The sequence below is a fragment of the Cydia strobilella genome, chromosome Z (assembly GCF_947568885.1).
Source record: "Cydia strobilella chromosome Z, ilCydStro3.1, whole genome shotgun sequence".
NCBI lineage: Eukaryota > Metazoa > Arthropoda > Insecta > Lepidoptera > Tortricidae > Cydia > Cydia strobilella.
Window position 1 is genome coordinate 22,223,747 of NC_086068.1, and position 15,403 is coordinate 22,239,149.

At 37.8% G+C, this 15,403-nt stretch overlaps 2 protein-coding genes across 2 annotated transcripts in view; both read left to right on the top strand.

Annotated features, from left to right (window-relative positions):
* Positions 1-15,403, top strand: part of LOC134754305 (proton-coupled amino acid transporter-like protein CG1139) — a 522,474-nt gene that overhangs the window by 130,595 nt on the left and 376,476 nt on the right. The gene's annotated exons all lie outside the window — the stretch shown is intronic.
* LOC134753708 (GRB10-interacting GYF protein 2-like) overlaps positions 1-15,403 on the top strand; it is a 145,443-nt gene that overhangs the window by 29,391 nt on the left and 100,649 nt on the right. Inside the window, exons 5-13 of the mRNA XM_063689647.1 lie at positions 819-977; positions 1,869-1,981; positions 2,133-2,238; positions 4,432-4,541; positions 5,836-5,975; positions 6,289-6,710; positions 11,924-12,962; positions 13,046-13,243; positions 14,013-14,162. Of these exons, the coding sequence (XP_063545717.1) occupies positions 819-977; positions 1,869-1,981; positions 2,133-2,238; positions 4,432-4,541; positions 5,836-5,975; positions 6,289-6,710; positions 11,924-12,962; positions 13,046-13,243; positions 14,013-14,162 (2,437 nt within the window). The remainder of the gene's footprint in view (positions 1-818; positions 978-1,868; positions 1,982-2,132; positions 2,239-4,431; positions 4,542-5,835; positions 5,976-6,288; positions 6,711-11,923; positions 12,963-13,045; positions 13,244-14,012; positions 14,163-15,403) is intronic.

Here is a 15,403-nt window from a genome sequence, read left to right on the forward strand (position 1 = left end):
TTTTTCCTTAGACTGTATCCATCTATTACGGAGTTAAATCTATCTTTGAAAATACTTATCTAACGGCCCTTGTATCTGGCCCAAGTACTTATTAGGCCGGGGGACGATTTTACAAAAACGCTGAATTAGCTTTCCTTGTATTCTAATATTATGTCTTACTAAGAAATTTCAAAGTATTTGTACCCGATATAAACTTTAAATCCATTTTAACCCTTTTGGGGACGAATTATTAAAGACGCTGTAATGACTTTAATAATATAATACGAGTAACATGTCTTTTCACAAAATTTCAAGAAATCTCAGAAAAAATGTTTGATCCTGATAGAAATATTCCACCAATTTTTCACTACCTTAAGGGACGAACTTTAAAAAACGCTGAAATATATTTTCTTCTATACGAAAGTTTACGAAGTTTCAAGTTCCTAGCTTAAAATAAAACTGGTACCACACACAAACTTTCATCCCTTTTTTAAGCCTATAGGGCTTGATTTAAAAAAATCGCGTCTTATTGTTCTTATTTCTTGTACACATTACAAATGTAATCAGTAATCAGGGCCGTGTTGCATAATAAACTACAACTAATATTACAAGCGGAACTCCTTTTCTAATTTCACTTATAAGATAAGGAGTTCCGCTTGTAATATTCTTCTTCATCTTCTTCATTTCCTGTTACCCCCTGCTGGTTTAATGATAAATAACACAAAACTCCTTATACTTTTCAGAACCGGTTAAGTCTGTTTACATTTTGACTACATTTCATAGCTCGTCACTTCACTTCTAAATGTACAGTTTGTTTTAAAGAAAAAAATATATTACAGGGGAAATGCGTTCCATCAAAGGATACCAGGTTATGCGACTGGTGCTGATGAAGATGCTCCACCTCTGGCTCGGTCCTGGAGCAATAGTAACGGGGGACCTTCCACTAACAGAACTGTTAGTGAACAATCTGAATGGACACCAAATAAAACTTTCCGAAGGTAAATTTAAAAACTTTTATCGGCTTTGTTTCAGTTCATCTATTGTGTTTAAATATTGTGCATTTAAATATCATATCATTCGTTATTTATAATTATTCACCTCAACGCGTCTGTGTCATTAATTATGGATATCTGACTTTTTGTAAATATTTTCACTAACCCATGCTTGCTATACAGGATGGAATTTCTAAATGGGTCAGTGAGGGCAGCTACCAGATCCCGCGCTGCTACGTGAAAACGGTCTTAGAAGACCTTCCCTCGTAATCAGTCCTACAGTAATGTCTTCATACAGTATTATGGTCCTTAAACGTAACAGGACTGATTGGCGAGATAGAAAACTGAATAAAATTTCATGTTTTCTCCATGGTAAATGTATGGAAAAAGTTGTTTTTTTATTTCTGGCTTTTCAGTACATTACCTTAAGTGGACCCCTAGAAAACTATTGATACTGGATAGGAATGGAATCGATTGGCATAAAAAATTGATTGTGAAAAATAAACGTTAATTTTCATACAAATTGTACGGGAAAAGTTTTCCTCGATTTGTGGCTTTTCTAGCCGTTTTTTTTTGTACCATACAAGCTTTTGATCCTGGATAGGAATGGGATCAAATGGCATAAAAAAAAAGTTTGTCAAAAATGTCCTTTTTCTCGGGCCCTGTATGTTTTATCCAAAATCTGTAAACGCCAATCTTCATTAATGTGAAATCGAGGAAAGGTCTTCTAAGACCGTTTTCGCGTAGCAGCACGGGATCTGGTAGCTGCCCTCACTGACCCATTTAGAAATTTTACCCTGTATATATGTAAATACTTATCAAGTATGATGGTACTTGGTTGCAAATAAAGATCTCAATCTCCTTCTTATCTCAAATTACGTTTTTTTTGTCAATTAGCAAGCGGCCAACTAATAACACGAATTGGAGGTCACCACAGAGCCGCGAGGAAGGCGAGGAATGGCGTTTATCAGATCCTGCCAGGCCTCGCACTAATCAACAAGACAAGTGGGGTGAGCTCTCTTTTACAATCCTCGTGGAATGTTTTCTTTCGAGTATTGCCGATGTTTTAGCGTATGTCTCTCACCCACACGAGAGCTTTTTGTAGTATATTATATTATACTTATTAATTGATATGACTAACCGTTTTTGGTTAATTTGTAGAGCGAGATTGGGGTGACAGACCTAATCAAGACAAGCCACCATTATGGAACCATAACCGGCGGACGTGGGGCGGGGACGCACAAAACGAGGAAATTTTACCAGAATGGTAACTGATGCAACTGCTTTTTCTTTTATATTAGGATCTGTTTTAATTTTTAATATTAGGATCCATTAATTTTCATTCGTTTCATCTAATGTTGAAAACAAAGTATCATTTATTTAATAACCACACAGTTGGTCAAACGCGCTGCATAGGAAGGGAAAGCAGTTGTAGTACTATGCCTTATGGGAAACTGTCGAAGAGGTAGTTCAGATCCGGAAACCGCTACCAAATTTTAGTATGTTGTTGGGCATGGTACTGGGTCTCCAAAACTGCCGGGAGACAGCGGCGCCGGCCATATTCTACTTCAGCGGAATGACGTCATCAAAATGACTTCCGCCTCGCTGCGAATATTGCATATTGTACCCCAACTATGCATTGCACTTACACGTGTGGGGTATTAAATGAACGCCAATAAAATGTTCTATATTTTATTTATACACTGTGTACCAAAATATACAAGATTTTAGGAGAAATTTACAAAAAAATCGAAATGATGTAAAAAAAAAATTCGGTTATTTGGATTTTACAACCAAACCAAAAGTCGGACCTTAAAGTAATGTACATTAAAGATGACGTCTCAAACCTCACACTGATACCAAAAAAATCAAAATCTGACCAAAAATTTGGAAATTATGCATCAAAATGCAGGTATTTGCTAGAGCAAATGCATTAAAGTTTAAAAAATCCAAATTGGTCATTTTCAGGTTAATCCACTTATGCTTCTAGTATGTTATTAGCAATATGACCTGGATTCTAAAACTGCCGGGAGACCATCTCTATTGTCCCTGACTGACAAATAATGACGTCATACAGATAATCACTGCCGAAATTCGCAAAATGCAAATTATAGCTATACCATGAGTCACACATACACGTGTGCTACATGTAATGAAAGGTTATTAAATGTATTATGATTCATCTATACATTGTTTGCAAAAAAAAAATGTATGGTTTAAGAGCTATAAACAAAGAAATACCACTTTATGAAAAAAGTAGGTGCATGTCAAATTTATAGCTTAACTAAAAAAGTTAATAAAATGGTGCGTATATTATTACAAAAAACAGTTATTCAGGTTTAGGTTACCGCTTAAATTTTAGATTTCCATCAAAAACTAAGAAAGTTATGCAAAAAGAACTAAAGCGCGCCAACAATTTTACCTACAACGGGCTCATATTACGCAAAGTACAGTCCTAACTAACGGGTAAGGAAATGTCCTTACCCGCCGGAAATAATATGAGCCCGTTATAGGTAGAATTGTTGGCGCGCTTTAGTTCATTTTGCATAACTTTCTTGTTTTTTGACAGAAATCTAAAATTTAAGCGGTAACCTAAACCCGAATAACTGTTTTTTCTAATAACATACGCAACATTTTATTAACTTTTTTAGTTTAGCTATAAATTTGATATAAACCAATTTTTTTCATAAAAAGTGGTATTTCTTTGTTTATAGCTCATACACCATACATTTTTTTGCAAGCAATGTATAGATGAATCATAATACATTTAATAACCTTTCATTACATGTAGCACACGTGGATGGTATAACTATAACTATAACTCATGGTATAGCTATAATTTACATTCTGCGAATTTCGGCAGTGATTATCTGTATGACGTCATTATTTGTCAGTCAGGGACAATTTCTCTTAAACTGTTGTATATTTTGGTACAAATAAAATATAGAACATTTAATTGGCTTTCATTTAATACCCCACATGTGTATGTGCAATGCATAGTTTGGGTGCATTATGCAATATTAGCAACCAGGCGGGCGTCATTTTGATGACGTCATGCCGCTGGAGTAGATGGCCGGCGCCGCTGTCTCCCGGCAGTTTTGGAGACCCAGTACCATGCCCAGCAACATACTTAAATTTGGTAGCGGTTTCCGGATCTGAACTATATTCCCATAAGGCAGTGCACTATTGACTGCTCGGTGCGTACAGGGTCTGATTGCAAGTTTTTGATTAGATTTAGGCTAAAGTTTTCTAACAGACTTTAACATAAGTGGACTTGTGTATGTCTGCACTGTATATTTGCATTAAAAAGCCAAAATGCTATATCTGCGAGGGTTTCATAAATTGAGAAAAGAACGATAATTTTTATTTGAATACTATTACGATCCTCACGTCATTCGTTATTGTTTTAATTAGTCCAAATGTTACCTGTTATTTTAAATGTATAAATGAAATATTTAAGGGCAATGGACAACGCAGAGGCATGCGCAGGCACGTTCGATGCGTCGGGGGCTTTCCATGGCTATAGTAACGATGACTCCAACTTGCCGAGGAACCAGGAAGCTTCGTATTGTAAGTTACCCTCCCACACTACACATGCAGCTTATATATTCGACTAAAAGCGTGACCGCGTGAGGCGTGTGTTGTGGAACAAATGACACATCCGCCTTTTAACTCTTGTCGTTTGCAAATCTCTCACATTTATTTTAAAAAAACTTCCATCGTATCAAACTATTTGAATTAAGAATTAAAAAACAAATAAACGAATTATGATTTACCGAACCGTTTTCGTACAGCGTAGAGTCAAGGTTGACAAGTCAGTTGTGAAAATGGAAATTTCATAGGAAAACTTTCGTGCTATAATTTTCTATAACTTTAAATGAGGTTTAACGCGACATCAGTGCTTTAAAGAGCTGACTACTGTTTTCATTGACACAGCATCATGCGTTCTGCCTTCTGACTGTGTAACGCTGGTATTAGGAATTTTAACGCGATTGCTTTAGTCTCAGTGACAAACTGGGTGAAGATCGGCCGAAAACCGCGAAAAACCAGGAAAACATTGAGGCTGTACGGCAGCTGATCGTCGAAGACCGCCATGTGATATACCGTCAGATAGAAGCTCCTATAGGCATTTCAGGGACAACCATTTAAAAAATGTACCATTGCTTATTGACGACCAAAAAAACGGCTTGCATTACATAGATGGTGCCGCAAAACTACAACAATTCGATCGAGGAGATTCAAAACTCGTTTGTGACATTGTCAGTGGTGATGAATCTTGGATTCATGCTCCAGATGCCAAAAGTGGACACGTTGCCACTATCAGGTTAGAATATCACAAAACAGTTAACCCTGACTAGTATATCACACTTTGCTTACCAGAAGCTATAATTAAGTGAATTCCGAAAAATCAACTGAAAACATCGTATGGCACAGCGCCATGACAATGCAAGCTCACACCTCCCGGCAAACAATTGCGTTTTTATAAGAGCAAAACGTCGAAATTCTCGACCACCCGCCGTACAGCCCTGACTTGAGCCCTAATGATTTCTTTGCTTTCTCTAAAACCAAGCAATGTCTTCGTGGTTAACGGCACCAAACCCAAAAAGAGGCGGTAGACGTATACAAAACGGCCATTTGAAGCCCCAACTTCGGAGTGGAATAAGTGGTTCAAAACTGGATGGACCAAATGAAAAAGACACTATTTATTTGTACTATACTATACTTTTCGATAGTTTAGAAAGTTGATTAGAACTGGAGTCTTATGTCAAGTTCTTTTCATTTAAACTTACAAATTTTTATTTTTACTTAGGAGTAGTTAGCGTATGAGTGCGTTGTAGTTACTAATAGATTGTATTTGTTTTAGCTCTGACGAGATCTCACACTCACGGCAGTTTTGCTAGGTTAAAATCTGTAGAAGACAGTTCCGAGGAATGGTGGGCTTCGGCAAAAGCAAAAAAACTGTCCCCGAAAAAGTTTGATGCCAGCGAAATCAAATTCAAAAAGGTACCTATAATAGTAGAAGAGATTAACGTGTAACGGTGATTAACCTTTCTTCGAATTAGACAGCTGCAGGTTGGTTGTCAAAAGTTAAAAATGAGGCGGGTCCACACCGGACGAGCCGCCTCGCGAGAAAATTGCCGCGCGAAGCAGCTCGATCAGTGCGGCCTAGGCACGTCTAGACAGACATACCTGCTCCACGCGGCAATATCTTATACTTTTAATAATGTTTGGTATATTAATACCATAATTAACTATGACGATTTTACACATAAATCTGATCAAAATACATAAAAAAGTAAATTGGTTTAATTTTCAGCAAGTAAGTGTTACAGCGACAGAAGAAAGCGGCAACACCAGTTCAAGCTCAAAACAAAGCAGTACTGGTAAAGAAGAAAGTAACATGGCTCAGGAGGCACAGGAAAACCAAGTGACCTCACCAGATTCGTCTGATAGTGGCCAGACCGAAAACAATTATACTAAAAGTAATGCCTACAGGCCCAAATATTCAGAAAACAAAACTTTTGATGCTCTTATGAGGTCCGATATAAACATGGACGAAGCGAATGACGAGAGAGGGAACTTCCAGTCGGTGACTATCAAACCTAATAATAGTTTGCGCCAGAAACATCAACATATTGTGGAATCAGTAGCAGATAACCCAACTCATCAAGTTCGGAAAGCAGCTATACTCCCAGGAATGCAAGACGTAACAAATGCAGGCGGTCATATGCCTGATAAGTACGTGTCATCAGTTTTGTTTTTGTAGGTACTGTTTGTTAGACAGTTCCACATAGCGTGCTTTAACATAACGTCGTTTTGACACTGTTATTTTCTATAATCAATAATGTATTGAATGTTGCCCGCGACTTCGTACGCGTGGATTTGTATGTTGGTGGTTATATAAGTCATTTACACGAGCATAGAAAATTATGCAGCAAAAGATATCAGTAGGGACGGTTAATCATTGGTTAATAATTATACAATCCATGAAATTTGTCTTTCACAAACTACGAAGTTTCAAGCCCCTAACTAAAAAAAAATTCTCAAAACCCACTTTGCTCTTAGATTTTCAAGTCCACTACTTATTAAAAAAAAAAAGTTCGCTCCCGATGCAAACGTTATTAATACAAACTTCAAAAGAAGTGAAATCAGTTTTCGTCTATTTTAATATAATGCTCTTTTACCAAGTTTCAAGCTCCTACCTTAAAAGATAACTTCTACTTACCACATATAAACTTACATCCCCTTTTTAACCCCTTTAGGGGTTGAATTTCTAAGAACGTTAAAATAACTTTTTAACCGACTTCAATTTCATAGAAGGAGGAGGTTCTGTATTCGGTTGTGGCTATTTTTTTTTTATTTTTTTATTTTTTATTTTTTTTAATGTATGTTCACCGATTATTCCGAGACCCGTGGTCCGATTTGAGTAATTCTTTTTTTGTTCAAAAGGAGCTACTTCCAAGTTGGTCCCATATTAATCTGGTTCTGATCTGATGATGGGATCCCTGAGGAATTGAGGGAACTCCTCAATTTTTAAAGGCACATGTATGGTGATTTGGGTGTTTTCATAAGCAACTTGAGCATTTTCTCTCGAAAACGACCAATTTGATAAAGTAGACCTGTTGATGATGATTGTTTTGAAGATAGTGATGATGATTTTTTTAATGTAGGATGTTCGGCGATTACTCCGAGACCCGTGGTCCGACTTGAACAATTCTTTTTTTGTTTGAAAGGAACTACCTTCAAGGTGGTCCCACATTAATCTGGTGCTGTTCTGATGATGGGATCCATGAGGAATTGAGGGAACATGTATGGTGATTTGGTCGTTTTCTTAAACAACTTGAGCATTTTCTCTCGAAAACCACCAATTTGATGAAGTGGAGCTGATGATGATGATTGTTTTGATGATAATGATTTCAGTGATTACCCCGGCACCCATGATCCGATTTGAGTTATTCTTTTTTTGTTTGAAAAAAGTTACCTCTCCCAAGGTGTTTTCGTAATATTTTTGGTTTTAATCTGATGATGGAATCCGTGAGGAACTGAGGGAACTCCTCAATTTTTAAAGGCACGAGTATGGTGATTTCGGTGTTTTCTAAAGTAACTCAAGCATTTCCTCCCAAAAACCGCCAATTTGTTGTAGTGCAACTGTAGCCTAACCACGAGTTTGACACTAAATATTCTTCGTAACTTACTTTGTACACTAATACGCCAGTACGAGCGAGATGCATAAACAGTAAGTTACGCACACGATAGCGAATATATCAATGTCAAACTCGTGGTAAGGTTACTGATAACTTCCCTCGTATGTGGATTATGATTTTTTTATGTAGGTAGTGTTGGAATCAACCAAAGAGACTGAGAGGTGAAGGTAGAGGGTATTAGTATTTGGGGGGTTTGAGGTTGGGGGTTGAGGGGAGGCGAGTTGATGGGTCGGGGACTGAGGGGTTGGGAGTTAAGGGATTGGGGGTTAGGGTTAGGAGTTAAGGGGTCTGGGGTTAGGGGTCGGGGAATGGCGGATGAAGGGTTGGTGGTTTAGGGTCGAGGGGTTTAGTGATCATGGGTTGATGTGCTGTGAGGTTGAGTGATTGGGGGGTTTGACCCAAGTCAGTGGCGGGGCGGAAAATGGATTTAGTGACAGGAATGATTTCCCAGACGGACTCGAGGAAAATTCTGATTATTTAATAAAGTTTTCGAATTTACAGTTAAACATGATAATGTTTTTCATTCATGCGTCACGCTCTTAACAATGTCTTAAAACTAAAAATGGAAAAATAAAAACTTTTATCAAAAAAAGATAAACCGACTTCAAAAAGGATGAAATAAAATATTATCCTTTTTAGGGTTCCGTGTTTAAGTATATGCGTTACCAACTGATATGTTTGAAGTCGGTGCCAAGCCAAGTACTCCAAGTAGTAACAATACCAGTCAAAAATAATCGGCTTTATGTCTATAAATCCCATTACAACTGTACAAATATTATAAACGTGAAAGTAATTATGTCTGCCTCTTTGTTACCTTTTCATGGCTAAACAACTGAACCGCTTTAGCTGAAATTTTGCATGAAGGTTCCTTGAATTGTTTTATATTTTGAAATGTAGTCCTCTGGATAAGCGACAGAAAATAACTCAGTCCCAATCCCACACTTGCGTGCTATAACTGTTCAAGAATTAGTAAATAATGCTCTTTAAAAAAATACGACGACAAAACGTATTAGATTTACACTAACGTGCCGACAAGCATGGTACGAACTGCGCCAAGAAGGTTTAACCGTGTGTTCTGTTCTGAAATGTGTTCTTAAATACCTACAGAAAGTTCGTTTATTGTCGTCGTGTAACGCTGCGTCTTACATAGGCGAACACTCGCGAACGCGAAGCGAAGCGACGCGGCACGGCGCGGCCGGCCCAAGGCGTTCGCGTTCGCAACGAGAGCGCCCACGTAGGACACTTGTATACCTATAGGTATCAAAGGATTAATTAAGGCACCGTGCCGCGCCGCTTCGCATTCGCGTGTTGTTCGCCTACGTAGTACGCTGCGTTACGTAATCCAACGTACATACTTATATAGCCGCATCCTTATCGAATTGCACCAAAATCACTATGAATATATGGTTTAAAATTTGGCTTGGCACCGACTTCAAACATATCAGTTGGTAACGCATATACTTAAACACGGAACCCTAAAAAGGATAATATTTTATTTCATCCTTTTTGAAGTCGGTTTATCTTTTTTTGATAAAAGTTTTTATTTTGTTATCTTATACAATGCTTTTCTAAGAAGTTTCAAAGCATTTGTAATAGATTCAAACATTCAACCCCTTCTTAACCCATTTAAGAGATGAATATTTAAAAACTCCTTTTCTTGTATTCTAATAATATGCCTTTATACAAAGATTGAGTTATGTTCTCTTTTCATTAAATATCTTTCTACGAAGTTTCAAGTACCTAGCTTAAAATAAAATTAGGACCCCTACAAATTTTCAACCGCTTTTATAACCACTTTAGGGGATGAATTTTTAAAAACGCTAAAATTACTTTTCTTGTATTCTAATAATTATGCCTTTATACAAATATTCAAGTCCCGGCACTCAAAAAAATGTTTGACCTTCATACAAATTTTTAACCCCGGTGCACCACCTTAGAGCTCGTTCCCACTATGTCGGATGTCGGCACGATTTTTAATCAGGTGTCGTAGCGGCAGAACATTTTATATGAAGCTATTCACACACGAACGACAACGATTTTGTGTCGGACCCGACATAAAATATCGTGTGTTTTGTCAGCCCTCCGTCCGGAAAAAATCGTGTCGGCGGCGCTGTTCACATGATGTCGGATGTCGGGCCGACCCCGCCCGCGCCGCACCCCCTGTGCCTCCCGCGCGTCGCGTCGCGATCGCGCAATTCGCGCATACACATTTTGGCGCGCAAGCAGAGTTGTTGTGTTTTTCTTCGTAACAATGGCTGTAGTAAATATAAATTGTGAAGTTTTAATCTCACTTGTTGAGGAAAGAAGTGTTATTTGAGATAAGACTATATATGAGTGCACCCAAGATCTTCTATCTTTAGCTGTCTTTCGTTTCCTCCGCAAAAAATAATACATCACCACAACTTCGTCGACGTCCATCGTGTACAGAAGCCTCGTTTGAACTGACAGCCGACTAGTGTAAACAGAGGCACCGACACCCGATTAAAAATCGTCCTGACAGCCGCCTAGTGTGAACGAGCTCTTAAGCGATGAATTTTCAAAAACGCTGAAATCAGTTTTCTTCCCTTTTAACGAAATACTTTTTTACGAAGTTTCAAATTCCTGGCTACAAATAAAATTGGAACCCTATACAAACTTTCAACCCCTTTTAAGGGATGAATTTTAAAAATCTCTGAAATTACTTTTCTTGTATTCTAGTAATATGCCATTATACAAAGATTCAAGTCCCGCACTCCAAAACATATTTGATCTCCATACAAATTTTCACCATTTTTAAAAACGCTGAAATTAGTTTTCTTCTCTTTTAATGAAATACGTTTTTACGAAGTTTCAAATTCCTAGCTTAAATAAAATTGAAACCCTATACAAACTTTCACCCCCTTTTTAACCCTGTTATGGGGATGAATAAAAAAAAAACGCTGAAATTGTTTTTCTGTATTCTAATATTATGCCCATATACAAAGTTTCAAGTCGCGCACTCCAATAAATTTTTGATCTCCATACAAACTTTCAACCCCTGTTTCACCACCTTAGGGAATAAATTTCAAAATCGCTGAAATTTGCTTTTCTTGTATTCTACTAATATGCCCTTATACAAAGATTCAAGTCCCGCACTCACAAAAATATTTGATGGCCATACATACTTACAACCCCTTTTTCACCACCTTGGGGGATGAATTTTTAAAAACGCTGAAATTATTTTTCTTGTATTTTTATAATATATCTTTTCCCTAAGTTTTAAATTCCTAGCTTAAAATAAAACTTGGACCCCATACAAATTTTCATCCCCTTTTTAAACCCCATAGGGGTTGATTTTCTCAAAATCCCTTCTTATTTCTTGTACACAATATAAATGTAACTTGTTGTGAAAATTTCAACTTTCTAGCTTTTTTGGTTTTGCCTCTGCGTTGATGAGTCAGTCACTAAGTCAGTCAGTCAGGACATGTGCATTTATATATATATAGATATATTTTATGAGTTAATTATTGGTCATTCTATCTAGGTATAGTATGCATGTATTTTAACATTTAAGCGGTTATCACACTAGCGCCGCAACCAGGTACCGCGCGCGGGATAGTGGAGCTCTACAACATTTGAAGGATACATGTTTAAAATGTCAAGGTTCTATATTTTTCAGGCTTGGGCTGGGTGTTTTCTGTCAGCCAGTATTAATATAACGCGACTGTTTTATATAAGTATTTATTCAGATTTACTAGATCAGTCAATAATGTGTACATCTTGTTTTAGGGAACACTCAAAAATTGCCGGAAAATCGTCTGAGGAAGCTCTTGTTGATGATATATTTGAAATTACATTGGACGATAAAGATCTTCTTACAAAACTAAATGTATTGAATACAGGAATGTCAGGCCAGGTTTCTATGGGCAACTCGGCGATTCCGGTGTCTAACCCCGCTATGCAAAACCGAGCCGTAAGTCCCAGTCCTCAAAACCAAGGCAGTGTGTTGCATAAACCTAATCTATCTATGGCAGGAATGCCTGGGATGCATTCAAATACAATGCACACATTAGGAATGCAGAGTTCTGCAACTAAAGCACCAGGCTTGCAGTCTCCGGGAATGCACTCGCACGGGCTGCCAACATCCACCATGCACCCCGGAATTCAGGCCCACGGTTTGCCATCACCGGGTGCGCAGCCATCTGGAATACCGTCGCCTTCCATACAAAACTCAGGTTTACAAACATTAGGGCTGCAGACGTCTGGGCAAAAGAATGCGGGCATGCAGTCACCGGGAATGCAGAGTTCCACCTTACAGACACTTGGATTGCAAACGTCAGGCCCGAAGAATCCAGGAATGCCTTCTCCTGGAATGCAGACTCCAGGACTTCAGACACCCGGTATGCCATCACACGCGCTGCAATTGCCTGGCATGCAAGCTCCGGGCATGCAGGGCAATAATATGCAGTCATTAGGAATGCAATCAACTGCTTTGCACGCTGGTGGTCTACAGAACACGGGCAACCAAACGTCTTCAATGCATAACATAGGAATTTCCAATACAGCACTTAATTCTGCAATGAGACTACAGGGTCCCAGATTGTTAGAGCAAGGGCCAGCGAATAATTGTATGGGTATCCCTCATCAACAAATGTCACCACCACCCTTACTTCTTAACCCTACCATGGCCAACTCTGCCATGAGTGCAACCGGTATGCATCAAGGTTCTTCAGGGCTGGCAGGGTTTCAAAATTCGTCGGCTATTCAAGGAATGCCGAATACTAGTAGTTCTCTCTTTGGACTTGGACAAAATCCAAATAATGCCCAGGTAATAAATTAATAAAAAACTTACTTGCCACATTTTCAATAATTCTTTAAAAAATTGCATTATATATTTATAATGGATTTCAGATGCCACCATCTTCTGATATACAAATGCCAAACCACGCGCAAAATAACATGTTCCCTATTCATGGACTAGCACATTCAGGGTCTCAGGCGACATTTAATTCTTTATATGGCAATATGAATATGATGCGGCAGTCACCTCCACACAATACACCCAATTCCCAGAGTTTAGCTGATCATTGGTATTACGAAGATCCTAAGGTAATGATCGTCAAATATAACCATACCATTTTGGAACGGGCATATTTTTCGCTTTGTGGAGACAATGAATGGTATGTGGAATGCGATAGCACCGGTCTACTTACCATTTATTATGTCATTTTCTACTTTGAAAGGTTACTACACTACGATATAATAGTACATTATTGTCGAGGCTCGGAAGTAGCTACTTGCTGGCTGAGGATTCGTTTTAAACGGACGACCTTGGGAGTCCGTTTAATTGAATCCGAAGACAGCAAGTAGCCTTCCAGCCGAGTCATATATAGTGCTTTTCTCAAAAATGGCGCAATGAATACAAATATAATAGAAATATTTTACAGAAGCAACGTTCTTATGTATATATTTTCACAGAAAAAAGTAATAAGATTTGCTTTGCCGCCGTTTTATTTTTTTAATTAAAAATAGAAGTGTATTTTTCTGCTAAAAATACGCCAACCTATTTGAGACACCTAAATAGTCGCGGTACCAACATTATAATTATAAGTACTGATCATCTGTTTGGCTGTTTAATGGACCTTTGCCTGCATTTGATATGGCCACTTCAACTTTTAAAAAGTTTGGAACTCGACAAATAATGGAATTTGTATGCAACATTGCAGTCCCGAAATCGAGACTGCAATGTTTTTAACTTTTTAATTTTTTGACTGACCATAAACAACGCACTTCGCGACCTACTTTTTAACCGGCAACGTCGACTTTGCCGTCCATTTTTGAGTAAAATACGTTCTTTAACTAGTATATTTTCTTGCAGAAAACTGTACAAGGACCTTTTACTTCCAAAGACATGTACAACTGGTACAGGGCGGGATTCTTTACCCCTACTTTGATGGTGAGACGCGCATGTGACACCCATATGCGTCCCTTAGGTTCTTATGGGTCTGTGGTACCTTTTAGCCCGGTGGTACGTATGTAATTCCTATTCGTTTGAATTTTTATGTGGATGAATCAACTTTTTAGTGTCACTCCTTACCTTTATTACTTTCTCCAAAATAACTTAAACCCTGATTTTAGGGTATTTCGATTTACCTAAACAGAATTATTGTGGAAGCCCTTTCCATAATCAGAACGTGCTTAGTAAATACTAAAAACGTTCTACTTCTTTTTTTTTGTATTAGAAAAAGGGTAAATAATCTTGACGTGTCTTTTTAATGAAAAACGCTTAAAAAAAACCGGCCAAGTGCGAGTCGGACTCGCGTTCCAAGGTTTCCGTACATTACACAACTTTAACAATGTATTTTTTATGTGAACCGTGAGTGAAATGTCTTAAAAGCCGTAGGGGTCGGATCAAAAACTAAGTAGTTAAGTCCGACTCACGCTTGACTGCACATTTCTAATAGGGTTTCCTGTAATCTATAGGTAAAGATCTATTTTGTGTATTTTTTTCAAAATTTTAGACCTAGTAGTTTCGAAGATAAGGGGGGGAATGGTAATTTTTTGCCTATTTTCTTGAATAACTTCTAAATTGTTTATACTAAAATTATAAAAAAATATATATTTGAGATTCTCACAATGAGCTCTTTCATTTGATATACACGATATAGTTTGAAAAACTTTATTTTTTAATTTTCTCATTTACCCCCCAAAAGTGGCCCCCATGTTTAAAATGCATTTGTTTACGTTACATGACCGTCTTTGCGTCACAAACTTACATATGAATACCAAATTTCAACTGAATTGGTCCAGTAGTTTTGGAGAAAATAGGCTGTGACAGACGGACAGACAGACGCACGAGTGATCCTATAAGGGTTCCGTTTTTTCCTTTTCGGGTACGGAACCCTAAAAATAGTAAATATTACTTATGAAACCAACATACTTAATCTCATATCTCATATCATGTCATTTGATCATATATGCCGAATACTCGTAATTGTTACGTATTTGCTGTGGCTTATTTATCAAGTGATTTTTAATAAAAATACACGTCAATATTGTTTACCTTTTTTAATAAACGAAGTATAGTAGAAAGTGATAAATATAAAACATTTATTCTCACAAACTGTATAGTACTATGCCTTATGGGGAACGGTCGAAGAGATAGTTCAAATTCGGAAACCGCTACCAAATTTTAGTATGTTGGGTATGGTACTGGGTCTCCAAAACTGCCGGGAGACAGCGGCGCCGGCCATCTACTTCAGCGGAATG